The following is a 23737-nucleotide window of genomic DNA, read 5'->3' as shown; positions in this document are numbered from 1 at the left end:
TCGCCTCACACCAGAGCAGAGACACCTCGGACAAGCTGGCCAAAGTCCCCAGGAGGACATTGGTGCCGTTGGCTGCACAAGGCCTACTCGGCCTCACGCAGCTCCTGCCTCGGCACACGCTGGGCTGTGGGATATCCTAATGGTGGGAGATGATGGATGAGGACAGGGTATAGGAGACGCTTTGTGCTAGAAGGAAAAGGCACACGATGGTGGCAGGAAGGAGCCTGTGCGGTTTGTGACATCACCAGAGCGGCCCTGCAGCGACACTGGAAGGATGGGGGGGCGAACGTTCCATGGCACTCAAACAGCACACAGGGGGCATGAGGAGCCCACTGTGAGCGAGGGGCTGGTGATGCCACTGCAGTGAGGGGGCTGGAGCACAGCCACCATGGATGAGAATAGATATCCTTTTTCTCTGCTGCCTTCTCCTCCTCCTCTCTCCTCCCTGCCCTGTGACAGCTGCCATTGGGATCCCCCGACATGTCTCTTTCCCCTCAGGCCTGGAGCTGGCCTGGGCACACAGGAGGGTGGCAGGGATGGCCTGGAGCAGCCAGTCCCATCAGCCAGGGCCGGTTGATAAGGTTTTGGTGGCACAGTGCTGAGGACACTCATTCCTTGGTGTTTCTTGGCATTTCCCACCGTTCCCTGCTGCTGCTGAGTCCCCTCAGCCCCCCAACACTTCCCTCCTGTCACTGCACCCCTTTCTGCACCCTGAGCACCCCTGGCCTCCTTCACACCCTCCCTTTGGCCCTGCTGGTCGCTGCCCTCCGAGTCTCTGAGGACAGAGCAGAAATATCTTCTTGAACACCTTGAGGCCTTCTGCATTCTCACAGAGATGTTCTAGGGTATGAAAAAAAGAAAGCACAGTCTTAGGTTTAACAAAATTAAACTTCTCCGCCTCATCCCCCCCATGAATGGGCAATTTCATGGGCCAGAATCTTCCTTAACCTCACGTCTCATACATGGTTTTGGAGTCTCATTCGGAATGATTTCCAGACTGGGAATATTGATTTAGAGGGTTGTATGAGGCTGCTTGAAAAAATGCAAATAAATTTTGATGACGATCATTTAAAACATATTTTCAAGGTAAGGTGTGTGTACACTAAGCAATTAACAGTTTAGAAGTTCAGTTACACACATCATACTTTTGCTGATATTTTTCAAGTTAATTTTTTGGGAAATGTATTTTGTGCTAGGGTGATGTGCAAAATCAACAAAGAATTTTCCTCCTCCAGGTCTTTTGTTTCTGTGTAAAATACATAACCCAGGGCTTGCATTTGAATCACAATCATTTAGATTGGAAAATACCTCTAAGGTCACTGAGTCCAACCATTAATACATTGAAAAGTCCACCTCTAAACCTTGTCCCTAAGCACCGCATCTACAGGTCTTTTAAACACTTTCAAGGAATGGTGACTCAGACACTTCCCTGGACAGCCTGTTCCAATGCTTGACAACACTTTCAGTGAAGAAGTTTTTCCTAATAGCCAGTCTAAACCATCCCTGGCACAACTTGAGTCCACTTCTGCTTGTCCTACTGCTTGGTGCTTGGAGAAGAAACTGACATCCACATAACTCTGTCTTTTTACCATAACAAATTAGTGTCAGATGGAAAACACATCAATCTTGATTCCCAGGGTTTTTTTTGTAGCATGACCACACTTGAGAAAACTTGAGGCATTCTGGTTTCATCCTATTGAGCTTCTTCTGTGATCAAGCTAATGAGCAGAGATGTGAGCCATGAGAGCAACTTCCTCAAAATCCTCTTGCCAGGAGGACAACACGGACTTGTCTGAGCTGCTCAGGCTTTAGATCCAGCACACATTCATTCCATTCTCCTCTATACACCTCTCCTGTATTTAAGAGGTATGCCTGAATGGATGGGACTTGCACTGTAACCCCATGGAAAGGATTTGGCCTTGAGATGTGTCTGAGAGATTTCCATGAAGGTTACATAATACAGCTAGAAACCGGACTTAATAAGTTACTTTAGTGTGGGCAAGCAAACTACTACCAAGCAGATCTTGTCCCAGTGAGCAAATGCTGCAAAACTGTGTGCCTTTGCACATACTGGGTCCTGATTTGGCAGAGGAGAATTAACTGTGGCAAGTCAGAAACTTTTAGGTCATGAGAAGGAAGGCACTAAGTTTTCCTCATCCTGTGTTCCTCCCTCATTGTTTTCAAGCCAAGGTAGAACCAGCAGCATGAGCTCAGCCCTGGCTAGAGAGGCTTCCTGTGGTTTTTGAAGTTGCAAGGAGGTATTTGCCAACCTAGAGAACTTCTTGAGGACTTGAAAGTAATTCTCACTGTTTCCTCTATCTTCCCCCTACTTTGGTTTCTGACAGGAATTTGGGACTGATGGTCAGCTGTGGGTAGAGAAAAGAAGAATTATTTGAGGGAAGTGACCTGCAAAGAACAAGTCTGATCTATTTGTATTTAACAACCTATTATACCCAATAGTTATTTATAGCAGTACTGATAGGTGTTCTTTGCTATTTCACAAAGATTTACAGGTGTTCAGTAGTTTGGGGAGCTCAAATATTTAATCAGTGTAATCACATGTAAAAATTCAAAGCATTTTGGAAGGGAATCTTACTGACATGATTGTAAGTAACTACACAGCAGTTAATATAATGGTTATACATAGCAAAATACATTTTATAGAAAACTAATTTTAAGGAATAATCTGCTTTTATCTTGTCCATTCTCTTTGAGTTTATTTTACTGTAATACTCTTTGAGCAATATCAGAATTATGAACACTAGGTTTTAAGGAATAATAAATTTTCATACAAATTCTCTCAAGACTCTTTGTCTCTTCTTTTTCTGAACAGCAAAGATTTGATGTGCAATAATAAAAGTAGGAATGACAGAAATCTACCCCCAAAAGTTGTAAGAATATCTTTTTATAGTGACATGATTTTTATCACTTTAATTTAGAGAGCTGTCTTGTGTAGTATTATTCCCTGTATTTCATCAAAAGGCAACTAAAATAGAAACTTTAATTTTTTGCCCAGCTTCTCTTTGTGCCAGTAACTAAGTGAACATCTTCCAAGTCCTGATAGATTGTTTATTTCCAAAATAATTTGGTATTCTCTTTTCCTGCTTAATGGTTATGAGCAAATTTGCTGTATTGTTAAGAACATTAAAAATTGGATTGAGGATATCAACCTTACATGGGGAATTTCTCAGCAGTAATGAAATGTCTATAATTAGCATTTGTACTTGCTAGTGATTTCTGTTAAAAATCATTATTCTCTTTCACAAACTCAAAGCACATACTGAAGTACTGATTTGTAAGATTTTTTTCATTAGAACTCCTCATGAAATTTAATTTTGTACTTGTTTTAGTTAACTAATATATTTTTAGTCCTATTGTTGTACTTGTTCAGGTACAGTATGAAGTGTACTGTGTACGAAGGAACTGGCAGTGGATCATTAAATTTTAGGTTTTATGGTATGGCTTCAAAACCAATCTAATTTAGCAGTAATCTAAAATCTTGATCTAAGAGCAGCCAGAGCTCAAGTAAGCAATTTCCTGTTTATAGACACTTTTGTGGAAGCCAACCCAGCCCTTGTAAGTGCCATGTTTTGGATGCTGGAATTTGGCCTCTTTGGCATTTTCTGTTTAAGAAACCAACAATTAGGAATTTTCATCAGTTTACAGTTATGATCACTGAGGCAGTGGATTGCCATTTGTTTGTGATTTTTGTGAGTAATTTTGTCAGCAGATTTCTCTTAATTTGGCAACTTTTAAGAATAATTCAGGCTAAAATGTTAGAAACATTTATATTTTGTAGCAGTTACTTATTTTGAGTAGAGAATTTTAAAGGACAAATTGAATTGTTAAATCTAAGAAAAACACAAAAGGCAGAAATGGTAAAAAAATATTATTCTACTCAAATTCTTTTGCCCTTTTAACTTTTCTTTTGGCTTTTATGCTGAAACACTGAAATTAATTACTATGCTAACATTTTGTAAGCTCTATGAAAACAACCTTACAATTCAAGAATTCTGAAAGTGTGAATAATTAATCTAAGTTAAACATTCTGGCTTGTTAAGAATAGAACATGATGTCATAGGTTATTATAAAATATCGTCTTCAAATTTTAATACTGTTTCTTATTTTAAGTGTTAAAAGGCTTGTGTCTCTTGATAATTTAGTCATCCTTATTTCATTTTTAAGAGTACTGGTTGATGTTTTTGTATGCAAATTTCACTGACAGTATCTACAATATGGTATAAATAGCTGTTGGAGAGGTATTATACTAAATATATTTTTCCACTTGATAAGTTTTATGCTGCACATTTATTTTAATGCACACTATTTTAGAGATTTTCTACAATGTGTTTTAATATCAAAAATGCATTACATCTAAATTTATTGTACTTATTTAGATGCTAATTATGTCATATGGTCCATTTTACTTTATATAAAATATTTGTAGCACACAAAGTGTGATCTAAAAGTTGAAGAGTGTAATCTGATTGCAGTCACTGTTGCCTGAGGATTCTTCTATGATTCTCACTCCTATGGTCAGTTATAAAAAAATGTTTGGTGCACAACTTTGCAGATATGCATGTTGTTTTATTGATTTTTTAAAAAAAAAAATATTTTGTTGCTTTTTTCCTCAGAAAACCATTGACAAACAGTCAGGAGACCTGATTAGCATGGATGACTTCAAATCAATTTACCGAGCTCTAGTTCACAGACCTGAATTTGAAGAACTATTCAAGGCTTACTCAACAGATGGCAACATTCTACCTAATGGCCAGCTCCTGAAATTTCTTGCAAAAGAACAATTTCAAACTGAAGCTAATGAAACAACTGCCTTAGAAATTATTATGAAGTACGAACCCATTGATGAAGGTATGCACAGTTAAATTATTTGATACCTAGCTCTGATTTAGTGTACTTTTCTCAATGACTGTGTTTTGCAAAACCTTATATCTTTATTTATTTTAAAGCATGCCTTTTCATCTATTAATTATTTTTTTCTTCCTCTGCTTTAATTAATTTTCATGATGCCCTCCTTTCTCTGCTCTCCCTTTTTTTTTCTGTCATTTTAAAATCTTTTTTTTTTTTTGTAGTCCTTCTATAATTCTGTCCTTCAGCTGATTACAAACCATTTCAATTTGTTTTTCTTAAGGTTCTTATCTGCCATTGCTCTTTTCTGCTCGTTACACTGTCTTGTCTCCCTTGAGTCATTTAGTGATAATGCAAGGCCTCAGACAAGACTTTGATGTCCCTCTGACTTCCTGCAGAAGCGCTGTGTAAGATTTTCAGAGGTGCCTGGTCACCCTTTCTGAATCATGAGATGAAGAGGGGTTCATAAATCTCTAACATGCTCTTCACCTATTTAAAAATGCCCCAAGTTGGGGTGTAACACTTCTGCTGAGCTTCACTGATTTCAGGTCGTGGCAAAATATACCAGTGAGTTATGAAAAGGATATAGCTGCGTTTTGTTGCAAGATGTTGTTTTGTTCAGTGGAATGTGTTTAATTCTTTCGTTTCCTTGGTTCCCAGTCTTTGAAAATGGGTGGAATTGATAATTGGTTAAGAAAGAAAAAAAAAATACAAGGAGAAAATATTTCTTCTGGGTTAAAATCCTGGGGTTTTCTATGCTGACCTGTGGTAGAAGAAGAAAATGGAAAATGTCACTTTTTCAATGAGAAACAGAAGAACATTTGTTGTTTCATTAAGAGGCATTTACTGTCCAGTAATAGCTTCAAAACATGTGACTCCTTATGCCTTTACTTTTTGAGGATGCTTTTTAAATTTGACTGTACTTTACCATTAAGAGGCATTTACTGTCCAGTAATAGCTTCAAAACATGTGACTCCTATACCTTCACTCTTTGAGGTTGCTTTTTAAATTTGACTGTACTTTATTGAACATATTCTACTCTTTCAGAGGTACTAATGTTTACTAATTGTACAAATTACCAGTTTAAAAAGTTCCTTTTATTTTGTGTTACCTGTTTTGAAGGGAAAGTTAAAAGCTATAACACAGTTAAACGATGAAAAATCTTCAGTCCATTAGAAAATACCTTTGTATATTTTAACTGATGTTTCTTTATGTCGAATTTGATGTCTGGTTTAAATTTCAGATGCTGAGCCAAATTCTTGTTTGTTTCTTCACCTATGATAAATTTGTTTGTCTAGTAATTGGAAGTAATCTTGCAAAATAATCTCTGTATTGTTCATGCTCCTTTGAGTGAATTGAAACTCCCACTCCAACACATTTATTGAGAAGTTCCAGTTATGATTGACATAACTGGAGAGATGATTCATATGGTATTGTGATAGACCATTTTGTGCAACTGTCATTCTGAATTTGCTACAGAACGTTCTTCATCAGGGTGATCTGTTGGACTCATCTGTCACCCTTGCCCTGTGCTTTACAGAGAGGGAAAAGGGCAGCTTTTGACACTTGATTGGCAGGTTTGCTAATAGTAATGACCATCCTCTCATCAATGTGATAGCTCTGGTATGTCAAGATTAAAACAATGAAGATGAAAACAATGACTACATTTTACATGTAAATGAAATAAATCCATTTATGGCATTTAGCACATCCCTAACATTTGTGCAGAGAGATTTCCAAATATATTGGGACAAATAATTCTGAATTGACTCTCTGTGGGTACTTTAGCTAGTTCAGGAATGAATTACACTTTCATTTGTATTATACAACTTAAATGCCTAGTGTCAAAATGCTACACTAATAGATTTTTTCATGTGTGTGCTAAAAGCTTGCATTTTTGGCAGAAAGAGCCATTTTTATGGAATTAATCACAAAATATGAATATGTGATTCACACCTGACAGTTGTGTCTTACAAACACCCAAGTTTCAGTTCTGTTCTTCTCAAGCGTCCCATTATCTGCCCATTTTACTATTAGCTATGAATAGAAGCCTTGACTCATTAAATAAGATTAAAGAAAACATGCCAACTAAATGCATTTTTTTTAAGCTTGGTATATATGTATTAAAAAAAAAAAACACCATTATCTGCCCATTTTACTATTAGCTATGAATAGAAGCCTTGACTCATTAAATAAGATTAAAGAAAAACATGCCAACTAAATGCATTTTTTTAAGCTTGGTATATATGTATTTAAAAAAAAATACTTCTCATTTACATGGATAGGATTAGAGGCACAGTAAGGATAAGAAGGTGCATCCCATTATTATTTATAATGTAGTGCCATTCAAAGTTTCTACTCCTGCCTATTTTACTGCTAGGCAGTACAAAAACAGGGCAAAAATGCAATCCTGTCTTGAAAAAACAGCTTGCTTTGTAAATAACAATATAAGCCTGGTGCATCTGTCAGATAAGGACTTTGAGTAATCCAGAATGTATTTGTGAAGCAAAATACCATTTTCAGTTTATTCCTAGTGTACACAGTCCTGAGGGTTTTTTTGTACATGTGTGTGAGAGACAGAGCAGGATGCAGAGCATAAATTTGCAGAAGAGAGAATTTGATCCCATTGGCCAATGTAAATCAAACTTAATAAAATATATATCTCTGCCAAATTCCTACAGGTTTCATAAAAAATCATGTGAAGCGAGAAAGATGGCTTAAAAATCTCAACAAAGACAATGGCTGTGGCTGGATTTGTGAGACACAATAGTTCAGATGCATGAAAGGGTGTGTGAATATGCAGTCTCAGGGAAAATTTTCAAAAGAAGGTGATTCTGAGAAATAAACCCTTAGGAAACTGAACTGGACTGTTCAGATAGATACTTTATTCGAGTATGCACCAGTTATAGGTGTGAGTAAGGTAGAAAAAAGCCTCCTAGAATGTAAACTCAGAGTAGAAAAGGAATAACTGTATTTTTACTTTAGTCAAGGAAGTACTTCTCTCTTTACGGTTCCCTTAGAGCATGAATGTTTCATTCTGATGTAAAGTAGTCAAATTTCATAGTGTGAAATTCCATCTGATGATATTTCTGCCTGACTTCCAACAATGATTGAAAGCTTCCTCCTTCCAGTACAGCAGAGGAACACCCTGGTCTCTGATTGCAAGTATTTCTCATGAGTTCCCCCCTAAAATTCCCAGCAAACCTGTCTGTACCCCCTCCACTATCTCTGGGGGCCAATTTAACTTCTGATTTAGCTCTTAGGAAACAAAGAGCACACACATACATTTAAAACCATGGGAAACACCTTTCTCCCCATTTTCTAGTCTCAAATTCAGTTCAGGCTCTTCTCTTCCCCACTGCCCAGCCTCTGTTTCAGTCCAGAGGGGCTGCAGGTTGTACTCACACCCTCCAGGAGGAAACAGGTCTTGCAGGAGGCCAGTGCAGGGTGATTTCTTACTTGTTTTCTCTGCTTCACTGTGGCTACTCTACAGGCCTTCAGGGCAGCAAACATCTTATGAAAGTTTCCATTTTTTTCTTTCCAAAAAGGAATAAAAATACTTTCAAAGGAGTTCCAAGATAATTAAGAAAGCAGAATGTAATAAACACTGAAAATAATGTATAATGTAATCAGAGTCTTTCAAATACTCAGGTTATATTAATAATTCCTCTCTGATGTGACAGTATTTGTATATATGGCAGAGCTGGAGTTTACCTCAACAGGAGGAATGAGAAAAATAATTTTTTTGTTAAATCAGGTTTTAAAAAAATCCACAAATAATACAAAATAATATTGCTGATAAAATGAATTCCACACTATCCAAAAGAGGAGGGCAAGAAAAAAAAAATCACTGAACTTCATGAACAAAAACAGGCAACAAGAAGACAGAAATCTTTTCTTGCCTTCCCTTTCTACAAGGAATGGATATGTGTGTGTACAATAACTACTGCTAAAAGGTCCTAATGGAAAAAAAGACTGAGGCTCCTCTGGGGGAGCAATGTAAGGCCTTGATGAAAGTCTTCACTGTGGAATAGTTATGGAGATGAATTCCCATTTCCTTTAATGGAGAAGCAGAAAATATCTGTAAATGGTCAGAAAATAGTGTGGCTGGGCTATTCCTCAGAAATGCAAGGGCCTGTAATAAGCTCTGGAAAAATACAAAGATTTTTAGTCTGTTGATTTGAGGTATGAGCTGAATATTTTATTGAAGTCCATGAGCTTACCTATTGACTAAAAACACAATGCTAGATGTTCATTTTTGGGGGATTATGCTCATCGTCATATTTGCATAAACATTAATTTCTCTTGAGAATATTATACTGCAGTTAACTTTTGTCAATGACAAGAACAGCCAGGAAAATATTATAGATGATTCAGAAATAAAGAAAGACTTTGAAAAGCCAGTATTTTTCACTAATTTAACAAATAAATGCAGTAAAGGTAAGAATTATTATAACATAAAAAATGCACACACACACACACACAAATAGTTACTAGCTCTACTTGTAATTGTTCAGAGAAACACATAGACCATGAAAAATAAATATATCAGAAATGAAATCCAGACAGTTTATGTAATTCATTATAGGCAAAGCATACAGGATGAGTGTATTATGTTTTAAATAACATAAAAAATTATTCAAAATGATTTTTAAAGATCCAGAAAGTAGAAACTGAATCCAATTGTTACAAGTATAGAACAATATAACACGTGCATGTGGATAAATCTAAGTCAAGATACTAAATAACATACACTTTTCAAGAGTCATCGGTGACAAGAAGTCATCCTGCAAATCTCTTAGCTAAAAGACCAAAGAAATTTGTCTGTAATATTATTAACCTGAGTAAGATCTCAGTGAAAAATATGGATGAAACAGGGTAGGACCTTCTTAAATGATGTAATCAGTTCAGTAAAGACAGGTTGACAAATCCAAGTTCTTAGAAAATTGACTGTAACAAGCTTTGCTAATACAAGTCAAAGGTTACTTTTGAAAATAGGGGGCAAATGAATGATGAATTGAAGGACTGGAAAAGATCAAATGTAAGATCTATTTTAGAAAGGGAACATCCAAGCAACTAGACACTGTGAGTTACTAGAAAAAAAAATGGAGCAAATAATAAATATGTAAACCTTTCTAAGATGGTAAAGGTGAGTAGCAGTTTGTCAGCACATTCCATGAAGAAATAGTATCCTGTTTTCTCCTATGAGAGACTGACAGCACTGGTGGAGAGCAGAAAAATGAAAATGATCAGAAATCTGAAACAGAAAGATGCCCTGGCTTGGACTGTTTTTGTGGAAAGCAGTGGAATGAGGGAAGTGAGAAAGCAGTTTTCATCAGTGAAAGAGTGGAAAAATAGGAGAGGAATAATACCAAACAGAACAAATATTTTGGACAGCAAGAAAGTTTCAGGGTAAACTTCTGTTTCCTAATTATCGAAAATTTCCTGACAGTAAGGTTATTTAGCTGTTGAAATGGTTTTACTGGGTTGTCTGTGGATTCTTGATCAATGGAAGTGTGGAAGAATAATTTCAGAAAGACTTCTGGTAGGAATAACAGTGGTGGGGTGAATGTATGTTTGATGTCTGGATGACCTTCTGTTTTTCTTTATCATTGGAAAACATTGCAAGTTTTCTAGTTCAAAGACCTGTGTAATTGAGAAATAATTATTTTCTGTAAATTCTCATTCAGGTGTAAAACTTTCACTCTGTCCCACCCCAAAGATTGAAAATAGCAATTCTAACCTGTATGTTCTGATTCTTACAGCTGTAGTAAGAATTACCAGGGCAGAAAAGTGGGTTTTCCTGCAGGTATTTCCAGCCCTCAAGTTTGTATGCATTGACTTCTAAGTTTTTGTTAGTATAAAATAATCTTGCATTATTTACTGCTTGTTCATTTCTGGCCTGCTATGGTGACAATAAAGTTATTTTAGAGTAAAAACTGGGCAAAATTCCTCATTCATTCAAACTATGTTTTGAAGCAAAGCTGACTTTTGAGATTATGTCATTTGCAAAATGACTGCATTTGAAACATGATTTTGGGAGCATTAGCTGCCAGTGTAATGACTCTGCCATTAAATCAGTTATAACCAGAACAAATGGGATGACTATCACTGGGATGGACTCAATTAGTTAATTTTATTTTAAATGCAGTAGTGTAATAAGCTTGATTGGAATTCATCTGTGTGTGCAGTTATTTCTTTTGTTAAGATGCTGTTTAAATTTTAAATACTTCTAAACATGATTTGATCAATATTTATTTAGAATTTTCCACCTCTGGGGGAGGTCTTTGGTGCTAGTTTCTGCAAGATTATATTGATAATTTCTGTCAATATAATTTCTGTCAAATTATTTGAGAACAATCCTGGTTCTCTTAAAAGAGACAATTCTTTTAGTGCATTGCCTAGCATGTTACTGTCCAAAGTAAACAACAAATATTTTACTTTACATTTAATCAGGACTACTGAAAACTCTTCTTACTGCTGTCCATAGAAGAATAAAAGTGTCAAAACACATTTATTTCCTCTCAGAAGTTTGAACCACAGCAATTCAGCTCCAGAGTCACATGTATCTGATTTTTGAGTTATCTATACATTTGATATGAATTTTAAAATTGCAGGAAAATGTTGTTCTGTACAACTTTTAGCAGTGTTCAGAACTGGCTATTAAAAATTTCAGAAAGTACATAGATATAACCATCAGAGTGTCTTCATGGCAGAGATGTTTTTTCTTTTGTTTTTGTCCAGTGAGGAAGAAAAGGCAGCTGTCATTTGAAGGATTTGTAAGGTACATGAACTCAGATGAATGTTCAATATTTAAAAACCAGCACAAGAGCGTCTATCAAGACATGACCAAGCCATTGTGTGACTATTTTATTTCATCTTCTCACAACACCTACTTGATAGCTGACCAACTAATGGGACCCAGTCATTTATGGGGATATACCAGGTATTTAGACTTTGTTTTTTAATATTTTAAACATTCTTTGGCTTTTTTGAAATGAATACTAACTCACATACAATCCTACTTGGCAGTAAAGGACAAAGCCATCAAAGATACAAGTTGAAAATGTGAGAGTGGTATTTTATGTAGTGTGCACACTTTTCAATATATTTGCCAAACCATCTGTTCATAGTCTGGAAACAATTTATTTTTTTAGCTTACATCTCAGAAAGTCAACCTTGCAGCAAATGAAATCTATAGTATGGTGTACAGTACACGATTAAATCAGTTTTTAATCTCAACACACCGTGCAAAAATAAATAACTCCCTGAAAGAAAAGTAAAAAACCCAAGCAAGCTTTAATCTGTTCATTATAGAGGATGTGTGTTGGAGTATGTCTGTGTCAAGGACATTTGTGGTCAGTGCATGTGGGCAGTTTAGAAACAACAAAAACAACAAAATGTGGCATTCAAGTAGCAGGGGAGGAACCTCTGAAGTGTGTGACTGCAGGAGGATGAGGAGCAGCATGGCAGGAAAGATGGAAATGGATTGTGTAATAAAGGCAACATTGAGGGCAGGATATATTAAGAATTAGGAAGAGCTGTGTCCAGAATTCCTATTATTTGTACTGCTTTAGTGAAGAGAAAGCAGTTGGAGCCATCATCTATCTGAACTCTTTTATTTTTGTTGCTCTCTTAATGTTCTATAGTGACTTGCAACCATAAGAAACAATACTGAATTATTAACAATATCTAAAATTCCATTATATTAATCCTGCATTGCTGAAAGTAATTGTAAAGAGGGTATAACCCCCTTTATTTTCCTCTTTATCTACTATTTGTGTGAGGAAAATGCTAAAATCAGCTAGAGGCATATTTGACATATTGTTAATGTGTGAAAAGCAGCGTGTAAAAGACAGATTGGTAATTAAGTAAAACAGTTTATAAGAAATGTTTCAGTCACTTGCAAGTCAAATATTAGAAGCCTAAGAATTTAAGGGATGCTGCTAACATTTTAAAATTAAAGCAGGAAAGTCAAAGTGCCTGAAAAACTTTAGCAATCTCTCTTAGAAATGTGGGCTGGGGAGAAGGACTTATGTAAAGACCAAGTGCAACCTGATTCTCTAAGTGCAATGGATTTTTAAATACAGTGATTCTCAAAATTGCAAGCAAGTTTGGAATAGTAGCACAAAAGAACATTTAAAATATTTATTCTTTTAAGTGGAAATTTGCCTTTATTCCAAAATTTCTTTATTGAAATCTTTGACCCTCATTTTTAGCCTTTTGAGGAAGATAATTCAGGTAATCCCATATTCTTTAATGCTCTAACAAAGTTTATCATATAACACACCTAATGTAAACAATAGAAAGTATGTCTGTCTCATATATGTGCAATTCTGTAGGATGTCTTTTTATTTATGATGAAAATGAGGTGTTTTTTCTTTAATTGATCACTGTGCTTGTAATCAGAAGTACAGCAACTTGTATAAAAAAGTGCGGTATCTTTCTTTTGGCTGTAAAATGATTTCTCTTGTTCTTCTGAAGTGCTCTCTTGAAAGGATGTCGTTGCCTGGAGATTGACTGCTGGGATGGCAACAACGATGAACCTATTGTGTACCATGGTCACACTTTAACAAGCAAAATCCCATTTCGTTCTGTCGTTCATGTGATTGACAAGTATGCATTTGCGGTACGTATAGATATATGTACGCAGAAATAAGTTGGAATGGTGGATTTAACTAATACAGGGAGATAGTTCTTATAGATTCCCCAGGGTAAAAAATTATGAAACAGAGCCTGTGGCAAGGGTATTGTTAAAATTAATTGCAGAGCAATTGTGCTATTTGTTCTTTATGTATTTTTAAAACTTTTTAGAGGAATCATAATAATTTCTCCTGATAATGAATATATACCAAACTTAGTGCAAAGGATTCATGTGATCTTACTCAGCTTCTTAGGTGCAATTCTCACCTGAGATCATTTAAACAAGGACTGAATATAAATTGAAGAGCTAGTTCAGAACTGGTCTGATGTTTGCCTCCTTTTTTATATCTTTTATAGGTTTTTGTGTCACTTATTCTTCTGCTGCTATCAGTCTCTTATATCCTATGTTTGAATTTATGAAATAGACAAAAATATTGGATAATAGATGAATTTGAGACTTTGTTTTCCATTTCCTCTCTTTTTATTTTGAATGTTGACCCTGATAAATGTTAGAAGTTACTGATTTTTTTTTGGTCAGGTGACTCATCAGGGCAATGTTCCTTCTGCCTATCTCTGGAAAAGCACTGAAATCTGGAATGTTTTTGGCACTCTCTCAGGCTTTTGTATAGGCTTTTGGCAAAACTCCTGCTCAAAGGAAATGCTCTATGACTATTAAGATAAATCTCAGAATCAGGCCAGCATTATGTGTATGAATTTATACATCCATGATCATAAATTTATGTGGATTTTTATACATATGTGTTTATAGCTTCTCAGTGTTAATCGAAGTCGTGTTTTTTCTGTTCTGTTTTCTATATGCAATTTAATTAATCTCTGATTTTAAAAGTCAAATTAAAAACATGATTTTATTCCACTGTTTTTCAAACTCATTGGATATAATTCTCCTATTCTTGCTAATACACAACATATTGTGCTTAACTAATGCAAACTTCATTTCTCAAGCCCAAGTGCCAACGAGATGATAAAATCACAATAGGTAATGGTTGGCACCAGCTGTCCATGCAGGCTGAGCTTTGCTTCTCTTAACAAAAGCATTTGTCAGGGGGCAAATGTAAAGACAGGAAAAAATAAAATGTTGTTTTCCTTATTGACAATTTAGATCCTGGCTGAGCAAAGATTTCATTCAGACTATGGTTTTGGTAGCCAGCAGTATTACTGGCAGCTTATGATATTTGCTTATATGTTTAAATGGATGCATTTCTTTTTTTTCTAATTTTTACTCAATTTCCCTTTTTCACCTTTTACCTTTAGTTTTTACTCAGTTACCTTTGCTTGAGTACTGTGATGAGTAAAGTGTAGACTATCCCTAGAAAAGTTTGTGATATTTTGAAAAAGAAAAAATATGCATAGCTTGTTCATGTAGAGGCAATCATTTCTGAACAAGTTTTGGGGAGATTATCAGCTCAAAAAACAATCAAAAAATCTGCCACACACTAAAGCAAAAGACATTTAGTCCTGCTTTATGTTGTCAATTTTAATTTTAGGATCTGATTTTATCTTTTAAAACCAAAACAAAGCAGTTCCTTTTACACCTCTGCTTATGTCTAGCTCTGCTTTAACTTTCTGAAGGTGTATTTTTTTTCTTCTTCAATTGTGCTTTCTCTTTTCCACAAATGTGATCTTTTTTATTGTCTTACTAACCTGAAACAATTGATCTATATTCTGAGTGTTTTGAAAAGTAAGGTAAATGCAGATTGCCAAGGGGACTTTTGTAAGGTATTTTGCAAAAGCGATTATTCTTATTTTTATTTATTAATAATCAAATCCCCAAATTATATTTACAGTCATCTGCCTATCCACTTGTGCTGTCTTTGGAGAACCACTGCAGCCCTAAACAGCAGGAAGTGATGGCACAGTGCTTGAAAACTATTCTAGGTGACAAACTTCTATCTACACCACTTGGTGGTGAGGTAGAGATGACTCAACTGCCTTCTCCTGAGGTAATAAGTTTTCATTTTTCTCTGTGAAAGAGACGGAAAAAATTGTGGGGTTCTTCATTATTTTGTTTTTAATCCTCTGGAACTGAATTTATGGATCACATCTGGTGTCAGAAATAGACTTCAGTTAGTAACAAAAGACATTTAAACAGCACAAAAAAGCCCCATGGAAAGATGCCACATGTTGGTGTATCTGTTATCTGCTGATTTATTTTTTGTTGCTTGAATTGAAGGAAATTCCTGAAATTTAAACATGTTATTGAAATGGAAACAGCATATTTTTGTTCAGTAACAGTGAGGATGAAGCTTTTTCTTGGTGTTCTACTCCTGCAAAGCCATTCTCTTTGTCAGAGTGTTTCTCCCTAAGACAGTGTTCCTCAGAGGGTGGCCTGAGACCCCTGGGATATGAACTCAGAAAAGGCAATTAGATGGGTATTGAAAATTGTATTGCAAGCTAAAACAAATAAATTTCCATTGTTCCAGTCTTTGCACATAATTTTCTTTGAAGGACAATTTTTTAAAAAATCTCTCGTAGCATAAATGCATGCATACATACAAAATACTTTGTTAGGCTAGTCACTGTTGCTAGTGATAGCTATATTTGACACTTTTTTTACAGTAGCTAAAAAAAAATGCAAATGAAAATGTGGGAAGTACTGTCATAAGGAAAAACAACACACAAAAGGTTGTAATTTTCAAAGGATGTGTCAAGAAAAAATATTTTTGAAGCAATCTGTCCAGAAGATGTGTTGAAGTATTACCATATTCTTATATTTCCTTAACAATGTTGTTACAAATTTATTTAATATTCACATTTCTCCACCTTTTTTTTTTTTTTGTAGCATTTTTATTTTTTTTTTTTACATCATGGTGTCCAATATAATTTTGAATTCTTAAAACCTGCTTTTTCAATTAGTTAAAAATATAAACTATATCAAACAGGAGGGCTTGTTTTAAAGCTTCTGAAAGCACGGCTGGTTTCAGTGTAGGAGATGTCCAAGGGTTATATGTCCTCTGAAGAAAGCACAAAATCAGTGAACACGAAATCACTGAATCACTTAAAAATATTACTTTCTATGATATATGTTCCTCACCATATGGTTACTGTGATATGGAGAATTAATACTACATATTTTCATAGCATAGAGTTTTCATGAGTCAGCTCTGTAGAGTTTTGCCTGAAAATGGATTGCTGGGTCTATAAGTGTGTAAATGCTGTCAGGTGAAATTCATTCTCCTGAACTTTTAGCATATTAAAGTATTTTCAGACATATTTCCCATCTGTGCAAGGTGAAAGGATTACCTAAATAACACCACTGTCCTCAGCTTGTTACAAAATTTTGAATTTAATAAATTATGATCTTGAGAATGAACATAAATTAGGATCATCTCCATTTCTCCCAGATGTTCTGATCAAGCATGTAAGAAAAATCAGTAGGATTTTACCTAGCAGTGGAAATATGTATCTATGACTGAATTTGTAAATTCTGTAGCAAGCTTGACTTTGGCTGGCATCTTTTTGAAGAACAACTTTCGGTCCATATTCAAAAGGAGTTTAATGACATCACATCTTTAAAGCTTGGGACCTTGTGCATTTTCAAGGCCTGGGTAAATTTATTATGATTTTAGAAAGCCAAATTTTGAATTTAGTCTTCAGACTGTTTTACTTAAGCTGTTCAAAGGATGTGTTACAGAATCATAAATGATGAATTTAAAATGCTCTTTGTGGGAAGGATTCTCAGTTATTGTGAAAGAAAAAAGCTGTCACGTATACAATTTACTGCTGCACTTTTTTTCAAGATGGAGCATGAGCAAGAATAGGGAAAAAAGCCATCTCAGTCTTCTTCAAGATCAGAATTAAATGGATCTCTTGTGTGTACATGAAATGGGAAACCACACAGCTTCTCACAAGACTTCAGAGAAACAGTTCCCTGTTACAGGTTCATTTTAGGTTTTGGAGGCTTCCATGGAAATTATTTTCTCTTCTCTTATATGGTCAATCTTCTACTTCCTTCTTTAAGTAGATCTTGAGCCATGCCTTTGTTAACTGAGGTGACTGTGTATGTGTGGAAGTTAAAATGAGGAACAAACCCACTCTTAGGAGGTTCCTTGGACCTCGTTGCAATGAGGTCTCCTACCATTGTAATTCAAAGTGAAAATCATATGGGGGACCAGAAAATAAAAGTGTAGGATCACTGAACACTTCTCTCTCTGCTTTTCCCAACACTTGCTTCATGTGAAAATTTCAGGAAGAAAAGTTTTTTAATTTTTTGTCCTCAGTCACATATTCACACTTCCAGCAGACTGTATTGATATTGTTAATTCTCTGCAATTCTTGTATTCTGTAGCAACTCAACACACAATTCTTCCTTTACATATGTAGGAAAGAGAAGACTTTTGCTCTGTTTCTTTCTTTCACACATACCTTATCCCATGAGAAACTGAGTCTGCCCTTAAGCTTCACCTATCTATTCTACCTCTTTCCAGAGCAGATGTTTTGCCCCCCAAAGCAACAGACCTGATAACATTGTCTGCTCCCAGTCTTGGCCATCATGGTGCTTCTAAAGAGACTTCATGAACTTCCTCTAATATTTGCTGGAATATCAGGTCCTTTGAGTCAGTTCCTGCACTAAATTAGATTTGACACCACTCACTGGTGCCAGACATCCCTGCTGGTTGCACCAGCACTCCTAGTGATGCGCTGATAGAAAGTGAAGGAATGAATTGTCTTATGCAGCAATTCATAGATGAACTTAGAAAATATCAAAAATTTATGTTAAAACATATGTTAGAAAAGATAAGGTTTTATTTATCCTGCTGTGTCCTTCCTCTCGAAGAAATTTGACAGCAATTGAAAGAAACATGTAGGCATCCAATGTAACACAGAAAAGAATATAAACACATTGCTTTGATGAAGGTTTTTCCTCAATTATTTTGCATTGTGGTGCATTGAACTGTCTTACACTGCTGACAGGATATATATATCACATAGTTAGGAAACTTTTATTATTTGCAGGTTTCCTGTCACAAAGTTGGAATTGATGTGTGATTAACCGAATGTGAAGTGGCAGCTACTGTGATTTTACAAGTTGTCTTTCATGTTTACCACACAGCTGCAAGATCAATTACTTATTGTGGTGGCTCACAAGCATTTCTGGCCAGGATTGTCAAGGCTTCCCTATGGTTGTTAAACCTGTGCTGTCCAAATAAAAGGATCTATTTAATGATCTCCTTGAGAAAGATCAATAGAAGGTCTTCAGTACAACTTTATGGGCTATGGACATTTTAAATTCTGCTATTATGGGGAAAACCAGCTAACCCCATAAACCAGGACTCATTCTTCCCACTTTTCTTCACCTTTATCTACTCAGTATACAAAGGAACTTTCTCTACACAGGGTTTTCATAGAGAAATTCAAGATCAAGTCTGCTTTAGCATATCTAATTCTGTTGCTTCAGTTATGAGAGTATTCCTATTTAATCTGGCAATTACAAATTTACAAATGTCTTGACCAAGTCTTTGCATCAGAAATATCTTTGCTTCTTAGCAAGTCAAAACATTTCTAATCACTCTTTTGCCTTTCAATCAGTCTATGGTATCTATTCTTTACAAAAATAAGAAGAAAGATATGAGAATGTGGTAAGTCTTGATGATGACCTAAAAAAAATAATCCAACAAAATCAGTATTGTTTCTCATAAAATTTCTGGAATCTCTAGGCTGTACTGAGTACTTACAGAAAGCTCATCTAATTCCTTCACTATTTTTAGGCATTGCACTCTTGAGGGAACATGTTTTTCCCAGAAATGTGGTAAACATGTGACAGCTATTATCTGTTGTTAATAGCTTCCCTGTAACTAAAAGCAAGACATTGCCATATTTCATATCATCACCCAGGCAGGTCTTGGGTCGATGGTTCATTTGGTGTATAAAAATCAGATTGTTGGGCAAGGCATCTTCTTGGAAGACTGAACTTTGGTAAGGAATCTGTGCCATGAGGACTCTGAGCACACTGTTTTAATATCCTGGCCAACCTGCAACCATCTTTCTCCACAATCATCCTTTGGATTTCTTTCCAATCCATGCAGAGATTTAGCTGCCTGTGTAGAATATCATCTCAGCTGTAGCACAGCTGTTTTGCCTTGGACGAGGCTTGCCTGAAGTTCACTACAGAGCACAATACAGAAGGGGAATTTTCAGGGTAGGGTGCTTCTCACTGGGTAAATGTGCTGTATGAAAACTTGTTATGAGGTAGCTAAAATGCTGCTCCTGATATAATTAATATCAGTTTTCTCAGAACTCAGACATTGCTGGTAGTATTGATTTAAAGTATCTTGATAATTGTGATTTATAAGGCTGCCACAAAGACATCCATTCATGCTTCACTAAGTGTGATTCCTTTGAATTGTTAAAGATAGCTGGTGTCAGATTTTTTTAACAGTTGTACTTAACATATCTTGTCATTGTCTCAAAAGCTTTCCCCGTGTTAGACTTCACAGGAGGTGCTGCGTCTTCGCCCTATATCAGTGTTTAAGGCAGCAACACAACTCTTGAAATAGAATATTATGTAAAACTCAGAAGAGATTTTTAACCTTGTTATTTAGCAAGATTTTTAGGATTTGATATTCCTCTAACTAAGCACCTACAGCTGGTCAGGAGAAGAGAAGGGAGAACAAGCTAAATTTAAACAGGAGAAGCTATTCTTTTTTTAATAATTGTATCTCAAATCCAGGGTTTATTCCTTACATTTCTGGGGAGTGAATTTTTACATTACATAATCACAGTGATCAATAGGTGGGTTTGTTTGATCCAAAGTGCTCGAGATTTTTGTCTTGGAAACTTGGCACTGCTTCAGTTGATTTGTGTTGTACATCACATTAACCAGAATGTACAAGAAAAAAGTTTTGTTCATTTAATTATGTAAATATTTGTTCCAGTTGATTGTACTTTGAGGCTTTTCCTTATGCCAGCCTTCAAGTTCCACTGCGCTCTAGGGAAGACCTGTTATGTTTTACATATTTAAATTTTTTAGTATGCTTATAGTTTATATAGAAGTAAACAGCAAATTTATTTTTAACATGTTTTGCCTTTCAAAATAAAACTAGAAAGGAGAAGTTTTAGTGAATGCTCAGAGTTGCAGCTCATTTAAAGGCTTTTCAGCTCTCTTGGAATAGTTGGACACAGAGAGAAAAAGGTGTCACATGCTTAGCAGTGCTGATTACCAATTAAAGAACTCTGATTTTACAGTCACTGATTTTGTAACCATACATTTGTTGTAAGTTTTTTTGAAGATCTTTGAGGGTCAGACAAAATCCTTGGTATGTCATTTTTTCACTTTATATTTCACTTTCAATGATTTGGGGTAACCATTATTGGATTTTGCTTCTGGCCAAAAATCAACAAATTTTCATATTGCTGGAGTATTTTTATGACTGTTTCTAAAAAGAGCAGTGATTTAAAAATGCTATCTTTGTAGAAAACAAAACAAAAAAAAACTCAAAAAAACTCCTCTTACCTCAGGGTGTTTACGTTTTCGCTAACAGCTTGTAAACAGAATTTTAGAGACTGACTTAAAACATCATGACCCATTTTTATATAACTACACACACTCATTCTATGGTCTTTTTTGATTTAAAGAAGTTTGCATATAGGAGGCAGTAATGTAACCGTAAAAAGATTTTTATTCCCCTGTATACCAGTTCTTTGTTTTGCTTTTTTTCATTTATAGAATTAAATCTTCCTGTAAGGCAAGACAAAATACAAGATCCAAATAGATAGATAGATAGATAGATAGAATAGAAGATAGATAGATAGATAGATAGATAGATAGATAGATAGATAGATAGATATTTGCTCGTAGGTAGAAATAGATAGATAGAACTGCTGACAGAATAGATGGATAGAATTGCTTTTAAATATTGGGAAATATGAACATGCAAAGGAAAAATCAGAACTCTTAAAAAATATGGATAGCATTAATCATACTAAAAACTCTTCTGAAAATATCACAGAAAAAAAAATAAAAAAGAAGAGTGCATCAATAAGAAATGAAGGAAATGTTAAAGGGCATCCTTATTCTGAGTCACCAGTGCAAAGACTAATCAAACCTTCCAGCAGCATGGCATTGATAGATATTGGGCATAGGATGTCTCATTCCACTGGCACCCTGGCAAAATACCAACACGAGATCTGAAGTGATAAGGGGATTATGAGCAATGGAAATGACTGGAAAGTCTCTGTCCTTGCCTGTGGCTCTGGTTTCCATTATAAAACTTTGGGTTTGTATGTTTTCATCATCCACACGTTTCATATTTACTTAATGGATACTTTAAACCACAGCATTTCAGTTACCTTTCATTTACTGTGAAATTATTTGTTCTCTGTTCCTGCCATACTCCCAGCAGTGTAATCTCCTTTTTCACTAGAGCATAGGAAATTTAAGGAATATTTTTGAGGATCACTTTATTCAAGAGCCACAGTCAGCTCCTGTGTCCAGATGTAGAGTTGAATACCTGTTATATAATAACAGCTTTACTATTAATATAATTTTGTACATCAAAGTGAAATATATACTCAAAGAATTCTGCTGCATAGATGAAAGCCATATTATTAGAATCAGTATAATTCAGAGATGCTTTTCCCCCTTTACATTATATATTATGGATGTCCATTTATAAATAGAAAAACTGGGCAAAATCACCAAACTCTTGTTCCCCTGACCAGGTAAGAACAGCATAAGGATCTACTGTAAAAGAACACAAGTTATAAACAAAACTTTTAATTTGGTATACAAGACAAAAAACCAAATAGTGAATTTTCTGCAGCCTCAATGATAGATCAAAACATTCCTAAACCATTCCTAACTAACAGACACATCTTTAAGTGTATATATATATATATATATAAGGACATTTAGGCACAGTAAAAAATATACCTTCTACATCTTGCCTAGCTATCACCTTTGGCTCTTACTTAAATTTCTACTTTTCATACTTTCAGAATCTGCCTTTTGTGGAGAGCCTTTTTTCCTGTCATGGGGTTCCTGTCATGTCACATTCTGTTGTGTACATTGATCCCCAGATTCTGTTTGGCTTTGGTTTCTGCCTCACTCATATATATTTTGCTTCATTTTGTAAGCTCACTTTATTATACTTAATAAACAACTTTGAAAATGAGTTAAATAACACCAAGAGATGAAAAACTTACATAATTCTAGTTACTATGTTAAACCTCTTTTCTACAGGCATTAAAATTCAAAGTTCTGATAAAAAACAAAAAAGTTGGAACACATGAGCAAAGCATGCTCAGGATGGAGGAGGACTATGCTGGTGAGGCAGAGGAAGTGTCTGACTCTGACATTCAGTCTGATGAGGACTACCCAGAAGACATGGCACCTTATCAAACCAGGAGTCCTTCCAGAAGAAGAGATCGGAAATCTTCACCCCCACCTCAAAAGAAATCCAAGGTAACTTTTGCTTCAATTGAACATAGAGAACACATAGATTTTTTTTTTAAAGAAGGGCTATATTATCTTAAAATAGAGACTAAATTTAAAAGGCAAACTTTAAAATTACTAAGATCAGTGCATTTGGAAATTACTTTTTTTAGCTGCAGGTTTCAGAGTTTTTCTATTCTTATGAGAAAAGTCAGACTGGACCACATTTTAGTATCCAACTAAAAAGCAGCCCCTCCCTGTGCTCCCATCTGGAACTTCAACTGCATTTTCCTCTTTCAATTCTTGTTCTTGTCCCAGGTGCTCAGTACCACAGTAGATTTAAGATGAAGTTACCCAAATGTTTTGTTGGTGCCATGGCCCCCTGGAGTTATGTATAGAGAACATTTATAGCAGTTCCTGATGACAACTATTTCTTCCCCAAGTCTACCAGTCTAAATTCCCCTATTTTCTTCTGTTCCATGATTTTTTGCATTCCTGGTTGTGCTGAAACACCTGGAATGTAAGAGGTGTTCTTACATTTATCATGTAGAGACTTAACATTAAGCACTATTTCTGAAAGAACTATAAAAATTTGGTGTAATCTCCTTTTCGAAAGTCAAATTGAACTTATTTTTTTTAACCAAGTATAATTCTCTACCATGGAAAATCTGTTGTTTCATCAGGGTTGAACATCAGAGTTCAGCTTTTTAAAGATGTCAGGCAGCACCTGAAGAATCCAGTCACTCTTGCACATCATGCTCTGATTACCTGAATGTGGCTAAACTGACAAGGCTCTTCAGAGCCCAGTGTTCTTGCTGAGAGGCAGTGTCTCTTTTT

At 35.5% G+C, this 23737-nt stretch overlaps 1 protein-coding gene across 1 annotated transcript in view; it reads left to right on the top strand.

Moving 5' to 3' along the window:
* Nucleotides 1–315: 315 nt before the first annotated feature.
* PLCZ1 (phospholipase C zeta 1) overlaps nt 316–23737 on the top strand; it is a 44780-nt gene continuing 21358 nt past the window's right edge. The window contains exons 1-7 of the mRNA XM_041398767.1: nt 316–402; nt 963–1086; nt 4635–4869; nt 11611–11812; nt 13351–13495; nt 15315–15470; nt 22709–22930. Of these exons, the coding sequence (XP_041254701.1) occupies nt 389–402; nt 963–1086; nt 4635–4869; nt 11611–11812; nt 13351–13495; nt 15315–15470; nt 22709–22930 (1098 nt within the window). The 5' untranslated portion in view covers nt 316–388. The remainder of the gene's footprint in view (nt 403–962; nt 1087–4634; nt 4870–11610; nt 11813–13350; nt 13496–15314; nt 15471–22708; nt 22931–23737) is intronic.

The sequence above is a fragment of the Onychostruthus taczanowskii genome, unplaced genomic scaffold (genome assembly GCF_017590055.1).
Source record: "Onychostruthus taczanowskii isolate IOZ18803 unplaced genomic scaffold, ASM1759005v1 scaffold15, whole genome shotgun sequence".
Classification (NCBI taxonomy): domain Eukaryota; kingdom Metazoa; phylum Chordata; class Aves; order Passeriformes; family Passeridae; genus Onychostruthus; species Onychostruthus taczanowskii.
Note: the sequence above shows the minus strand (reverse complement) of the source record. Positions and strands in the feature narration are given on the sequence as shown.